Source organism: Carex rostrata, chromosome 2, assembly GCF_964058835.1.
Source record: "Carex rostrata chromosome 2, lpCarRost1.2, whole genome shotgun sequence".
Taxonomy (NCBI): Eukaryota; Viridiplantae; Streptophyta; class Magnoliopsida; order Poales; family Cyperaceae; genus Carex; species Carex rostrata.
The window spans coordinates 15,300,350-15,317,353 of NC_135919.1; the positions used below are offsets into that span (position 1 = coordinate 15,300,350).

Consider the following 17,004-nt stretch of genomic DNA (forward strand, 5'->3'; position numbering starts at 1 on the left):
ACGATAAGCCGATAAGGGCGCTGGTTAGCCAGCACTAGGGCTGCACAAAAAATTGGTAGCTAGTGATTCGATTCGAGTTTGATTCGAAAGAGTTGTAAAAAATTCAATTCAAAATAGTTTCAAAATTAATTTAATTAAATTTAAATTAGATCTAATTCGTTCGAAATAGATCCGCAAACTAAATAAGTTAGAAATTTAAAGTAACATAAACCATTGATTTTTGCTGATAATTTATATTCACTGATGACTTAAAAGTAAAATATAATGTCATCCAGTCATAAGTCATAATTTACAAGTCGTAACTCTCACTCTCAGGTTTAAAACCCTGAACGATTTTCACCTCTCGCTTTCGGCAACTACGATTATTCTTCTTTATCGTAAAAAAAGTTTGTAAAATATTCGAAATTGAGTTTGTAAAAAAATAGATTTGAAATTAATTCAAACCAAACTTAGTTCAAAATTAATTCAAATCAAACAAAGTAAGTTCAGTAAATTTGATTCAGTTCGATTCGTTTGCAGCTCTAGCCAAGACAATCCTACTCTTTTTTTGTGTTGTCTTTTTAGCAGCTCTCCCATTAATGAAATTATTATTTTATGACTAGTTTGTCCTATCACTTAACAAGGAAAAACATATTTTATGACTAATTTACCCCTCTCGCTCGATATAAAATTTGTTCTTTTTCATTTTAAAATTCTACAAATTCCATTTTTCACATATATCGTCTTTTTTTCCAGCAAAAAAAAAAAAGGAATCATGTATTAGACGAAATTTGAACAATTTATTCAGGCAAACAAAATAATTACCATATTTAAAATATCATCCTCAACTCGTACATTTTTCAAAAAATTGATGAAAATAAAATATATATCTTGCATACAATTATTGTTGTTTTATAATTCTCAAGCTTTGATAAATTCTATAAATGTTTTCAAGTTCAGATCTATGAGTAGATCTAAAAAAAAAACTTTATTAACAACTTGTGACACGCATGCTACGGATATATCTACATATAATTGATGACAACATAGATGCAATTTATTAATCAAGATGCTTTGAAACAGCAAATACAAAAACAAACATGTATTACATACGATAATTATTTTTTTATAATTATTTTTCTATAAATAAAGTGCAAATAAACTAACAACTACTTTTTAGCCAAAAATTATTCAATTAATGATACTTCGTAGATCTTAATCACGGGTTTTGGTTCTAATCCATACATATTAGCAGTGTAGTAAAATGTGATTTATGTGGTTGAATTCCACATAGCAATCCTTATGTTGTTCCGCATATTATTACCTCCGACTTGTTTATAGAGAGAGGAATTGGCTAATATCAAATCGATTGTTTATGAGGTCCCGTGCAACTAAGTTGTTTTTCAATTTTCAAAGTTCAAAATGTTGATCCGAACTGTTAGATGTGATATCTATATTGAAATGTGCTTGGAGACCAAATTTTACAAAATTATTGATCTAACGGTGGCTTAACAAAACAGTAAAAACAGCAGCCACCTTTGGATCAACAATTTTGTAAAATACTTAATAAAAATTTTAAAAATTCAGAAAAATGTAAAATTTGGTCTCCAAGCACATATTAATATGGAGAACAAGATGAACAGTTTGGATCGACCGTTTGAATTTTGAAAAGTTGAATTTGGACCGTATGTATTTCGACCCATATACATTCGAATGCACATTAGTCACTCTCTCTCTCTATATATATATATATATATTCACGGAGTAAAACGAGTGTTTTATTTCACGTTTATATCTTCAATTTCAAAGTTTAAAATGTCGATCCGAATCGTTGAAGTTGATTTTTGTATTAAATTATGCTTGGAGACCAAATTTTAGCTTTTAATCTGGTCCGTTCGTTTTGAATCGAGTTGACCAGATCAGATCTTGCTCGAATTGAAAAAATTCTCAAAATTTGCCCTGCCCACTCGATTCAAAACGAACGTTCCAAAGCTCTGCAGAGGATACACTTCCAATAGCACCCCACCTCTCTATCTATCTATCTATCTATCTATCTATCTATTTATCTACCAAAAATTTTATTTATAGCATAAAAAAATAAACCAAAACACCATGGATTTGGGGGAATTCCAGGAATACCTAGGCCGTAAAGCCAATCTGGGGACCCCAGTCTGGATTCGTTCTGTGGACCCTAGTCTGGGACCGCAGCTTGTTTGTGCGGACCTAAGTATTTGGGTCCGTAGAACCAATCTGTGGCATGGTTAATTCTCGAATTCTAACCAAACGGATTTTTTTTATATTTATTGAAAATCGCTATTTTTTTATAGTCCATATTTGTTTGAAAAACAACTATTTTCAATAAATCTAAAAAATATTCAAAAATATTCAAAAAATGTAAAATTTGGTCTCCAAACACATATTAATACGGAGAACAAGATGAACGGTTTGGATCAGTTATTTGGACTTTGAATCCGGTGATTTATAGTCCAATGTACAAAAATGCCTATGCATTGCAATGTATGGTACCCTTACTCTCTCTCTCTAAATATATATAGAGAGAGAAAGAGAGGTTAGCTGATATCAAAATATTTGTTCCTAGGCCGTGGAACAAACGCTTCGATTTTTACATTTCCAAAGTTCAAACAGTTGATCCAAACTGTTAAATATTCAATCTATATTAAAATGTGCTTGGAGACCAAATTTTATATTTTTGTTAATTTTTTTAACTATTTATTAAGTCAATTTTAAAATTGTTGATTTCAATGATCCATAAATTTTTCACCGTTTATTAAAATCAACGATTTTAAAACTGAATTAATAAATAGTAAAAAATTTCAAAAAATATAAAATTTGGTCTCCAAGCACATTTTAATATAGAGATCACATATAATTGTTTGTATTGACTATTTGGACTTTGAAAATCGAAAAACCAATTGGTTGCACCACGGCTCCGGAACAAACGTATTGATACTAGCCAATAGAGATAGAGAGAGAGAGTGTGACTAATGTGCATTCGAATGTATATGGGCTGAAATACATACGGTCCAAATTCGACTTTTCAAAATCCAAACGGTTGATCCGAACCGTTCATCTTGTTCTCCATATTAATATGTACTTGGAGACCAAATTTTATATTTTTCTGAATTTTTTTACTATTTATTAAGTATTTTACAAAATTGTTGATCCAGCGGTGGCTTAACAAAACAGTAAAATCAACAGCCACCGTTGGATCAACAATTTTGTAAAATACTCAATAAATAGTAAAAAAAATTCAAAAAAATATAAATTTTGGTCTCCAGGCACATATTAATATGGAGAACAAGATGAACGGTTCGGATCGACCGTTTTGATTTTGAAAAGTTGAATTTGGACTGTATGTATTTCGGCTCATATACATTCGAATGCACATTAGTCACTCTCTCTCTCTCTCTCTCTCTCTATCTATGTGTGTGTGTGTGTGTGTGTGTGTGTTTGTGTGAATTCTCATGTTAAAATCTGCATATATAAGTCCGCAAAAAATATGCATGTGCAGTGGTCTTCCGCATACCGCATGAAAACTGTATTAAGAAACATTGCATATTAGGTACAATCTACTCACAAAAACTGTGATTGACTAATTTTTTTAGTTAAGTCTGGAGATCAAACCATCAAACTATTCTAAAAATCTTCCATCCAAATTTCAATCATGTGTCTTTGCCACTATATCAAATCCATGCTTAGTTAGTGCAAAACCTTTGCGTGTTATTCTCGAATTTGAACAAAATACAATTAGTTGATAAAATTACTGAGGCCACACCTTCTAATCACGATACGTAGGTTTAACTAGCTTCGCTAATAGATCTACGATGCTCTCAAATAGGTTTAGGAATTTTTTTACTATTTTTTTAGATAGGTACAAAAATACTGTTTTTAGATGGTTCAGATTTACTGATTTTGTACCTATCTAAAAAAATAGTAAAAAAATTCCTAAAAATATAAAATTTGGTCTCCAAACATATTTTAGTATGGAGGTTAGGTTGAGCGGTTCGGATCGACTGTTTGAACTTTGAAAATGATGGAGAGAGATGGAGGCATGATGGAGGCACAAAAACATGGAGGCATTTGAACCTCCTCATTCTTCTATGTATGTTTGCATACTCCTGATAATTTTTTTGACTACGTCACAATGTCTGCCAATCCTGGTCATACTAAGCTCTATATCTCAAATCTAGAAAATTTACACATACCATCCTAGTATGATTGTATCTGTTGGAGTTGGACTCAGCATATCACTAAATTCTTTAAAAAAATCACAATCAAATATAAAAGGCGGACATATTGTGTTATATTTGGTAAATAGTAATTTCGAACCAAGTAATTAACATGAATACATATTAAATTCGAAGCTCAAACGAGTCAGTCAAAATTATTTTGAACACGAAATCGAATTTTTGTCAATGTGTCAGTTTAGAGGGACTCGCGAGAGAGGTTTTCACTGTAGCCAAACAAAAATCTAACCGAGCAAACAAACTGAACTCAAGCTAATTTTCATTCAAAAACAAGTGAGTCGACAGCTACGTTGTAGACATGTAGTTATGTTGCTGTCTTGCTGGTTTAAATATGTATATGAATTAAAAGAAGAACACGAACTGCGAGCTCAGTATAGTAGCACGAGTCTCATCTTTCTACTAAGAGGTTACAAGTTCAATTTTCAAAAACAATATCTAAAATATACTGAAATGTATGAGTCCTTCAAAATAAAAAAAAACTAGAAAAAAGAAGAAGAAATACACGAAAAACATGTAGTTCAAAAAGGAATATCAATGAATTGAGAAGGTTTGAATTTGTGCTAGTTTCGGGTTAAATTCGAACCTAGATCTTAGATCTCAGGCATGGCCTGGCCTGGCCAATTATTGCCAATTGGAATTGAAAAGTTAAGGCTCGCCTGTTTGCACCCTTGAACAGACATGGCCCTACTCGACTCAACCCTGAATCCGTATCACCCCAGGTACCTGAGATGCAAGCGGAAAATCAGAATCGTTCTTTTAGTATGGCACAAATCTTAAAGCAGTCCCCTACAGTAACAGCAGCTATTAAATTAACTTTGATTTGAATAAATTAATCTGGACCGTTCTTTCTTTTAAATTGCACCTCAGGTACCTGGGCGGATACGCACTCCTTAACCCTAGAAGTACATAACATCATCAACACTTGGGAAAGCACGAGACTCAACATAATTCTCTAGTATCTCGTGCTTATACGCTTTCGCAGGGGACCAAGCTACAAGTCCCAATTAGACTCTTCCAATGAACTTTCTCTCTCTCGGTATTCTTTTACTCTGCATCAGAATTGTCCACGCTCTATTGGACCGAATTTTTTATTAAAAGAAAATAAATTAATAAAATATCAAAATAGGGATTAATTTGGAATTTTGTCGATAAATAGATAGAACGGAGCTAGTTATCCTATCCAACGGACGGGACAAATTATCCCGTCCGACTTATATCCCTAATTATAATCCTTAATCAACTTAGCAGTAAAATATAAAAAAAAAAGCCGGACAATAAAGTAAGACCCGTCCGAGCCTTCTCTGGTTAAAAAAAAAAAAAAGCCCGCACGGGGAAGTAAGACCCGTCCGAGAAACTTCAAATAAGATTATGATTATTATATTATATTATATTATTTTTTTTTTCATATTATATTATGATTTTATATATATTATATTATTATATTATTTTTTGTTTTATATCGAATATAATAATATAATATAATATATATAAGTAGGGCTGGAAAAAAATTCGTAGTTCGTGATTCGATTCGGGTTTGATTCGAGTTTAATTCGATTCAAATTGAAACGAACCAAATCAAGTTCGGTTCAAAATTAATTCAAAACAAACTCAAACCTAGCTTGGTTCGATCGAAATGAGTTCACGAACTTTTATGGTTTGAATCTCATAATAACACCAGCCGTTCATTTACCTGATGAAATTAAAATCCAATATTAAGAGTCATAATTTAACTTAGCCGGCGCTCCATTGCTCTAAAATCTCAATAACCTAGTTCTCTCCTCATTTCTCTAACTCACTCTCCCTCTCGCTCTAAAACCTAGCCGACGCTCTCGGCGATTGGCTGTCTCTCCGGCCGTTACTCCTCTCTCCGGTCTCTCATCTCTCTTCGGCAGTCTCTCCTCCACCTTCTCTACCTTGCGGATTCTCACTTCATTAGATGGTCCAATCGAGGGTTTGATCAAGTGAGCACTCGAGGTACGATTACTTGTTTTACTGCATATTTCAGTTCTTGTACTTAATCCTCTTTTTACGATTATTTGTTGTGATATATTTTTTCATGGACAAATTTTCAACTTAAACATACTCATTTCATACCGATAAAAGGAAGCCATGTGAATTTTGTTCCGCGAGAAAAAATTAATATATAAACTACCGGTATAACTAGGGCTGCTAAAAATAATTTAGTTCATGATTCGATTCGGGTTCGATTCGAAAAATGTGTAGTTCGCAATTAATTCGATTCAAAATGGGTTCGATTTGAAACAAATCAAACCAGGTTCGGTTCGAATCTTATTCAAACCAAACTCAAACCTAGAGTAAGTTCGATTCGGTTCGATTCGCTACCACCCTATATATAAGTATATTAATATAATAATATAATATAAAAAACAAAAAATAATATAATATAATATATAAAATCATAATATAATATAATATATATAAGTATATTAATATAATAATATAATATAAAAAACAAAAAATAATGTAATATAATATAATATATATAAAATCATAATATAATATAATAATATAATAGAAAAAACAAAAAATATAAGGGCCTATTCGGCGTGCATGTAGGAATGGGATTAGGAATAGGAATGTCAAATTTTTGAACTGATTTTTACTGTTCACGTGGGAAAAAAAAAATTCAGTCTGAGTGAATTTTTTATTTCCCACGTAAACAGTATTTGCCGAACAAGCCCTAAATGTGAAGTTTCTCCCATCCGTTGGACGGGATAACTAGCCCCGTTCTACCTATTTATCAATTAAATCTCAAATCCATCCCCTATTTCGATATTTTATTAATTTATTTTATATTAATAAAAAAATCGGCTCTATTGGATTTTAATTGTTTAAAGAGGGTAATTTAGTTGGCAATAGTTCCAATTAATCAACATATATAAAAAAAAAAAAACAATGTTATGCCTCAGTATGAAAATAGCCCAGTAATACATCCAGCCATACAAAGAGCAAAGTTCTGCCCTGTGCAATACCTCAATTAAAAACGTGGAAGTTTAATTTTTGTAACAGAAAACAAAGGTACTAATCAGTGCTAGAACCAGTAGCTTTTTATTTTCTTTTTTTCCTTTTTTTTTTAGGAATAGACCCTTTGTAATTTATGCATAGTTTGTCCTAAGTCAGGACAAAGGAAGAGGACCATGATAGGTGTAGCGAGCCAATGATAGACCAATGGTCGAAAAACAACCATTTTCTAATGAAATAAAACCCATAAGATAATTGAGTTGCATTTCTAATCTATCCCAACTTGTTGGGATTAAAAGTTTGGCTGTTATTGTTGTTGTTGAGGAATAGAACCAGTATCTTACCTTCAACCATGGCATAACACTGATTACTGACAAGGTGCAAAGCCTCACGAAACATTATGTATTATTACTGTCACTAAATCTTGTCCCCACATAATAATGTATTTTGTATTATACCTAAATAATATAATGAGTCGTATCTGATGTGAAAACTATAATAGGAATCCGCAAATAACAACTAAGAAAACCATAATAGGAACATGCTGCTTTTTTCTTTATAATGAAACTTAATATTTAAGGCCCAAGTATCCAGGGAAAGTTAAGAAATCCTTCTAAATAGAAGTGAAGAAATAAAGAACAGGGTCCTGCCAGCATCACCTTGGACCAGCCGACGCTCTTGTATCATGCGAACAATTATTTGAGCATATGAAATTTTCTCCAACTCCAAACCCTACTAGCGAATAAATGAGAAAAAAAAACTGAAAAAAAAAAGTCATAAACATCTTTACATCAAATCGACAGAAAGGGACACCACAAAGAACTTGCAACTAAGGTTTATCCTCTCCAAAAGGTATTGTCTACGAAAGAAAAATTCTCAACCCGGCAATTCATGCAGTGATTTGTTCGCTCTCTTTAGGCAAATCCTGAGCTTTTTTCTCAGCTTCTTTAATGTACTTCCAGCCTCTTTTATTGACCCCACTTATTTTAATTGGTTCAGCACCTGCTTGTACTCCTGAAAAAAGAGAGGAAATTAAATGTTTCTATTAACTGAAGCTCCACTTCTTGGTATAGATTGAATGCCAGTTGAATCTAAAGCTAGCTGGTAACAGTGGAATGCTTTGCGGTAGAATCAGTGGATAAAAGAGTTGATACATTTCACATTCAAATTTTTTTAACGAAACCCTTCAGTACTTTTGAGCATTTGTGAGATAGTAATGTTACGGTAGAAGATTGCAAGTTACTCCCAAAGGAAAGTGGATCTAAAACTTTATTAGGTTTTCCCTTTTGTTTTTTTGGTTAATTTCTTTAATTTGTTATGTAATTATATGATAGAGCCCTAATCACGTCAGAGAAGGTAGCTTTGCAGGTATCAGTAGTAGATGTATGGCCTATCTAATGATTCAGTGAACAATTTCCCTAGTTTCTTTATATGACAATTTGAATCCTATTTTCAGCTATGCTGATACAAAATACGTTTTTTGTTTCCCAGACGTCAAGTTCTGAATTCTGCTACAATAGGTTCAGTTTTCTCTACCTTGAAATACTACTAGTATTGTACTACTATGGAATTGAATGCCAAAACAAACTCATTTCACACCTAAAAGCCACCTACCTCCCTTTGCTTTAATTTTATAGCACAGCTTACATTACAGACAGAAATATGTTAAAAGAAATCATTTTAATAGCTAAAGATATTCAACATTCAACTACAATCTAACACAAGGAGATAAAGAACTAACCAGCTTTATACCTGACGCCCCATGCCTTCCCATGCCGACCATCCTAAGTAAATCAAAGGTCTTCTTAAAAACTAATATTAAACACAACTAAAAACTTCCTTCGTCTTTTGCGGATCATATTCACACTCCATACTTCACTAATGACACAAATACTTTAAAAACAACCTAGCAGGCTACTTCTAATTTTATAGGAATGCTACACCAGCCCAACTTATTTGGTACTAAAGGCTTGGTTGTTGTTGTATTGTTGTTGCTATACCAGCCCAACTTATCCTCTTGCACAATAACCTTAGGAAAGCTATTATACATGCAACATAACATAGTCTTGCAAAAAGAAAAATATAGTCTAGCTAGTTGATCCAAACTGAAGACAGAATCAAATTTTCCTTGAGCTATTTCGTTATTAAATCTGGAAAACTCAGAGTGAAGAAGATTTTTCTTGAAGGAACATTTTTTTTTAATAAACGGAGGGTGAAACAGACAAAAATGGTTTACATTTTCACCTTAACTCACCAGAATAGAACTTCTAAATTAAAAAAAAAAGGTTGCATACAATTTAACAAGATAACAAAAAAGTACGAGAGAATGGGGAAGAGACCTTGTATAGATTGATCTTCGTGATCTCGTAGGAAACATCCCTCCAGTGGCTCTTGGCGACCTTGTAACCGATCCCCCAATTCGGTAAGAACTGCACCACATCGAACAGATTCTTCTTCTTCCTCCTCTTAGTTTTCTCGGCATCGCCACCATCTGTCGCCTGAGGAGGCGACGCGGCGGCGCTGAAGTTTCTCAGGAGGCCAAGAGACTGGCGCAGGAAGTTAAAGCTTCTCTCCGCCACCACCTTATTCGCCGAGGCCGCCATCGCCAATACAGAGTCAGTGGGTTTTCGCGAGGTCTTTCGTCCCGAACGAGTGGAGGTACAGAGTGACTTCAAAGTCTTTACGGGCTAGTTTGAGTTCCTCTGTTGGGCTGTAGTTTGGGCTTGTTTGCTATACTAAGGCACTGCATTGTTTGGGGCCTTCTTCTTATATGTCTTCGCGTCGAATCCGTATCACCCCAGGTACCTGAGGTGCAAGTGTAAAATCCGGACTGTTTTTTCATTTTGGCACGAATTTCAAAGCAGATCTCCAACACTTTCAACTTTCAAGTCTCAATAGATACCAGATTGAGTTCGGTTCGGGTGGGATTCATCTGGGTTGTCTATTATTTTAAATTGCACCTCAGATACGACCCAGACTCCTCCGTGTCGGCTCAGAAGAAAATATGAATATACGGAGTAAGACTAAAACTTATTGCATGAGCGTTAAACAACAAATTTAAATTAGTGAAATCGATCTATTTACAGATAATGTGTTTACATGTAAAATTTTAAATTTTAATTTAAATTTGTATAGAGTCATTTGATAAAAAAATATTCATAAATTAAATGCATTAAAATTAAGGAGCCTGATAATTGTATCCCAAACAAAATTTCCGAGTACGTTTCCCAAGTAGTTTAACAGAAAAACTTTCAATGTTATTTAACTTCCATTCTCAGCGCTAATATTCAAAAATTTAAAGCTCTGTTTATAATATTTTACAATACTACTCGCAAGCATTTAAACCTCTATCTGCAAGCATTAAAATTCTAAATATGTATAGTTTTAACTTCTAACTACTTTTGTTTTCAAGCCAAAAACAGAAAGATTCATTTCACCCACTTTTTATTTTTTATTTTTTCTCTGATCATTCTCATCCATTTTCTCGACGATCCGTGATGAATTTTGCGAATCTAAAAATATAAACGTTTTTTACCTGATTTTCTCTTTTAAATTAGATCCATGAATAATAACTTTCGAGTTATATTTGTGTCGTAATTTTTTTTCCACTTTAAATCTATGTGTCTTTCAGTTTTTTTTTTATTTTGATTCAAAACAATTTAATATGTTTACAAGCATATAAACCTCATGTACAAGCATATAAACCTCAATAATATCACTTTAAATCTCTAGAATAAAACATATAAACCTAATGTACAAAGAATTTAAACCTCAACAATAACACTTCAAAATATATAAACCTCAACAATAATACTGCATTTACAAAGCTCACGTACAAAGCATATAAACCTCATGTACAAAGCCTTGAAAATTTAAAGTGCTCATGAGTTCTATTTAAAAATAAATAAATGACTTTAAAATTACTCAAAAGTATTTCTTCATGGATCTTATTTGAAAGATAAAATCGAATAGAAAAAGTTCGTATTTTTAGATTCGTAAAATTCATCATGGATTGTCGGAAAAATAAATTATAATGATTAGAGAAAAAATAAAAAAAAGTGGGTGAAAAGAATATTATCTTTTTTTGGCTTGAAGACAAAAGTAATTAAGAGTTAAAACTATCTAGAAATGCTTTTAGACAGGTTTATAGCCTTGCGAGTAACATTTTAAAATGTTATAAACATAGTTTTAAATGTTTGGATATTAGCACTGAAAATAGAAATTAGACAATATTGGAAGGTTTTTTTGTTAAACTACTTGGAGAACGCGCTCGGGCATGATGGGTCGGGTACCAAAACATTTCTCTAAAATTAATTTATAAATCTTCTAATTTTAACCACTTGACTTTATACTAAATTAATTCTTTTTTTTGAAAAAAATATATTAAATTAATTCAAAGACCTAAAATTTAACATAAAATATGTCTCCTTTTAGTCATTACTTTATCGAATCATTTTAATGTATTCGAAATGTTACCTCCGTATGATTGTATCCTTACAGTTGGCAAGTGAACTAAAATAAAAATAAAAAATATACTAATTCATTTAAGAGAAATTTAGATATATACCCATCATAACTTCATCAATTAGATATTTACCCATCAAAAATATAAAATTAGTTATTTATCCATCCAAATTTACTTATATTATTAATATACCTATTTGTTGATGTAATCAATTTAAAATACCGATTAATATTAACAAAATGTCATTATTAATATACCCATTTGCAGGGAAAGAAAAAAGGAAAGGATCAGTAATTTGTCAAGAGAAGGGGAGGGTAAAAATGTCATTTATTTTATTTTTACTATTAATCGGTATTTTAAATTGATTATATCAATAAATGGGTATATTAATAATATAAGTGAATTTGAATGGAAATAACTAATTTTATATTTTTGATGGGTAAATATTTAATTGATGAAGTTATGATGGGTATATATCTAAATTTCTCTTCACTTAAAAGTATTGACGTTTGATAGTTGTGAAATAATATTGAATGAAAATATCAACTCGTCCTTGCATACTAGGTTAGTGATGAAGTCAAAAATTTTAAATATACTATTATTTAAAAAATAATAAATCAAAACATCATTTTTTCGTCAAAATTATAAAAATGACATGACCGCATCCTCTAGAAGCGGCCGCCTTCTACATGGCCGCATCTAGGCAAAGCGGCCAGATTTTTGGGCTGCTTCTACGGGATGCGGCCATGGCCGCTTCTAGGAGATGCGGCCACCCCTCAACCCTATAAATAGTAGCCGCTGATGCCGGATTTAGTCACAATTTCATTTGGTTTTCAATCCATTCGAATCGGATAATTTTATTCTTCTTTTCTAATTTCAATTTTTAGTTTAGATTAGAAATAATAGTAGGAGTAGGTGTAGAATTAGGAGTAGGGTTTAGTATTTAGGATTTAGGATTTAGGGTTTATGGTTTAGAATTTATGATTTAGATTTGTACCAAAATGATTTAGATTTGACCAAAATAAATATGGAATTGTACCAAAATTAGTTATATCTCAAAATAATTAGTTATTGCTCAAAATAAATTAGTTATTGACCAAAATAATTAGTTACTGACCAAAATAATTAGTTATTGACCAAAAAAATTATTTATTGCCCAAAATAATTAGTTATTGACCAAAATAATTATTTATTGCCCAAAATAAATATTGAATTGTACCAAAATTAGTTATATCCCAAATTTTTACGAGACTAAGTAAATTAGGTCCAAATTTTAAGTAGCTACCAAAATTAAGACCAAAATATAATTACAAATTCTAATAAGACCAAAAATATAAAATACAACATGACATCTACGAGAGATATACCTTCTTCTAGTCGAGGTGCAGCCCCTGTACCCACTCCATTTGAGATGTCACAATACGTCAAGGAGGCGTTGACATCTGTGGTGCCCAGTATCCGGCACCGCATTGATCGGGTATCAGACTTTCTCTGGTACCCGAACACGGAGCACCGTATCTTAGAGGCTGCCGCTGGGGTAAGTTCTATATTATTAATAAAATTATAATTATAATTTAAATTATATTTATATGAATATTTGAATGATCTGACATTTTTTAAAATTTAGGGACTAGATGCAGTGACCACACGCCACAACAAAATGTGGCTTAAGTACCAGACGGCCTATGCTGGGACATTGCATGCCATGGGATTGTATCAGCTATCCTAGATGGCCGAGGAGAATACCGACGAGGGATTGTGCTCTAGCCTCTACGAGCGATGGCGTCCCGAGACCCACTCATTCCATCTCCCGCACGCTGAGATGACAGTCACCCTACAGGATATCAACTGTCTGTGGGGCATGACTATTGTCGAGAAGCTTGTGACGGGCGTCGAGTACAGGGATTTCAGGTCCTTGTGCTAGGATTTGCTGGGGGTATTGCACGCCCAACTGTAGAAAGAGAAGAAGAGAGACGCAACAAAGACACAGATCTCCCCCAGTATCATCAGCTTGGCTAAGCTGAGAGCCGCCTTCAAGGAGTATCCAGCTGCTAGTAGTCACCCCTCTTAGGTATGTAAATTTTATCTTATTTATTTATACAAAATTGAAGTTTTTTTTCTAAAAAATGTTCTAATTAAAATAAATAACATGCCACCATTGATCAGCACCTGCGTACATACATTCTAGAGATGATCACTTGCAAGCTGTTCCCTGATTCACACGGAGATCAAGTGCGGCTGTGCTATCTCCTGTTGCTGGCTGATTTGCCCAGTGCGAGCAAGTACAATTGGGGGGCTGCGACTCTGGCGTGCTTGTATAGGTATGTAACTTGAAATTATTGTTAAAAAAAAATAGTTTGGAAAATACCATCAGTAGACCTGTTGTTAACACTAACATTGATAGGGGTCTTAATTAAGCCTGCCTGAAGAAGAACAAGACCTTAATTGGACCATGCATGTTGTTGCAGCATTGGTCCTGGGCGCATCTAATTGTTGGCCGTTCGATAGTCACTAAAAAGACAGATGTGCCGAATTAGGGCAGGCCCGAGCTAGACACATGCCCTGCATACGCGCATAGGTATGGCTATCCGAAGACCTATGTCGGGGCAGGTCATGGCGGGACACTCGGGATCAATAACTGGAGATAGGAGATCAAGCATCTCAGGGATGATCCAGAGTATGTGACCTGGGAGCCCTATAGAGAATATGTAAGTTCTTATTTTATTTTAGATTTGATCTAAATAAATTTGTAAATCTTGGCACTTGGATTGATGTGAGTGTTAAAATCTGTAAATTCAGTTCGAGGTAGATGGGATACATCAGACCTACCTTGAGATATTGCCCGAGAGATGTCGGCAGCAGGAGCGTTACTGGCGTGCCGAGGTGCCGCTCATATGTTTTTAGGTACTGTATTTTTAATTTAATTTATAAATTTTAGAAAGATAACCTTTATTAAAAAACGTACTAAATTCATATTGTCGAGCATCATTATCCCGGATGGGTCATGAGACAGTTCAGATTGCGCCATACAGCTCCTCCCCCGATGCCGATTAGTGAGGACACCTGGCGACAGCTTCATTTTTCTAGGGATATCTCTCTGGGCAGAGACTGGGGGCATTGGCACAAAGAATATGTGCAGCTAGTATTCACTGCCACCCCACCCATAGCTGAGGAGCACCATCGCATGGACGTACCGCCAGCGTAAGATTTTTTTTTTAATGTCTCTATTGAATCTTTATGATTGTAATATCTAACTTATTTTTAAAAAAATACAGGCCTTATAGAGATTGATATCAGGAGAATGGCGCGTACACAGTGTATTTAGAGGGGTGTATCACCGACAACCCTCACGAGCGCGCACCGAGGCCGAGGGATCGATTTGGACGGGTTCATGGTATCATTCTAGCTGGCGCACCGTTTGCATCTACGGTATGTTTACATTAAAAAACTTGCAATATTTACATCTGTAAAACATTTATATATTGTTTTACTCTCGTTTTTGCAGGCCTTATATCTGGTGAAGAGTTGCGTCATAGCGGCGACAGTGGCCACGTGCGGAGCTGGAAGAGGCTTGGGACAACCATCCTCAAGCACAATGTACTTGCAGTGTGCCAATGTGGGTACAAGGCGCACCTTGACGCTCTCCTGAGTTGTGCAGGATTGCCTGGATGTGATCATATTGATGACATATTGGATGAGCTTGATATCTATGTCGCATACGCTGGTGATGAGGATATTTGGGTTACGGTCCAGGCTGCTGAGACTGTCGGTCAGGCGTTCGACAGAGGTGCTGAGACGTTGCGCCAGCGCGCTGCAGAGCAGACCATCCCTACTCAGGAGCAGGCCGTCCCTACTCAGGAGCAGGCCGTCCCTACTCAGGAGCAGATCCCTACTCAGGACTTCTCTACTCAGCCCACGCAGACGCATGTATGTTTTTTAAAAATATACAACTTGTGCATTTAAATTTTTTTTTTTAAATAATGTGATATCTCCATATTTGATCTATTGTTCCGATCAATTCTTGTACCAAAATCTGCGTTTTAAACCACCAAATCGCGTATTTTACATTGAATATCCATAGAATGTGGTACTGCTGCGATTTCATTCTTATTTTGCAGAAAACGGGCGAAATCAGGGAAGTTATTGAATTCTGAGACTCTGCACGCGACCCTCATCACATCTGACGCGACCCTCGTCACAGTCGATGCGGGTAGCATCAGACCTGACGCTGGTCGCATCGCGAGCTTCCAGAGCAGACAGCAAAGGCCCAATTAAGGCCCAGAATTGTAGCACTCGTTTTGAAATGTCTATAAATAGACCACCCCTGCTACCAGGGAGGGGGTTCCGAATTTGAAGATTCAAAACCTCAAGAATTGGAGTGTTGATCAAGAAAGAAGGGAAGATCCTTGCTAGATTGCTACATTGGGTTCTATCATGATCTCTTCTCTTCTCTCTTCTTTTATGATGTTGTTTGAGTAGATCTTTCTTGTTTCTAGGGTTGATGTAGTCTAAAGCTTTGATTGTATGTATTGAATTTGAATTTGAGTTGTTCTTGTGATCAATTGATTGAGTATTATTATTTCATTGCTTGATTTTGATTGTTTGAATCTTGATTGTCTATTGTTGAATGTTTCTTGCATCTCTTCTAATTTCTTGACTTTGATCCTTCTTGCAACTTAATCAAGCACATGAGGTAGGTTAGAAATCTGAAAAGATAGATCAATTGAACCGAAAGGTGAGATTTCCATTTATTGAGAGATAGTGGATACCTTTAGCAAACCGATCAATTGACTTAGATTGAACACGAATAAACGAGAGTTGAAAGTTGTAGATCTAAGAAGGTGAAATTGCAATTCCTTACTAGATTTCTGGTGCTAATAAACGAGAGTTGAGGCTCAGGAATCGTAGGTAGGGTCAGTAGAACCTTGCACAATCGAATAACTCAGAAACAGGTGCAATGCTGCATTCACTCGAGGGCCATGCGAGTCGCATGGGAGACCATGCGGGTCGCATCACTAGGGTCGCATCAGAGATGATGCGAGTCGAGTGAGGGCCCAGAGAGGCAAAGCTGAGGATGAAATCTGAAACCCTGGAAACATCCTTTTAAACTTGACTGAAACAAACATTTATTTTCTTTTGCAATCTTTTGTTATTGAATTTAGAAATTGAAACCAATTCAACCAAAGTTTGTCACTTCTAGTACCTAACTCGGATTTGTAGGAATTTAGAATCGAATTATACCGTCCCTGAGGATCGATACCTTATTATACTATACGGATATGATTGTGCACTTGCAATCTTAGACGAGAG

General features: G+C 34.5%; 1 protein-coding gene across 1 annotated transcript; it reads right to left on the minus strand.

Moving 5' to 3' along the window:
* Window positions 1-7,918: 7,918 nt before the first annotated feature.
* LOC144544827 (uncharacterized) lies at window positions 7,919-9,989 on the minus strand. Its single transcript, XM_078293375.1, has 3 exons — window positions 9,569-9,989; window positions 8,971-9,013; window positions 7,919-8,243 (listed from the first exon to the last, which is right to left on the minus strand). The coding sequence occupies exons 1-3, from the start codon at window positions 9,830-9,832 to the stop codon at window positions 8,119-8,121; spliced, it is 432 nt and encodes a 143-aa protein (XP_078149501.1). The 5' UTR covers window positions 9,833-9,989; the 3' UTR covers window positions 7,919-8,118.
* Window positions 9,990-17,004: the final 7,015 nt, after the last annotated feature.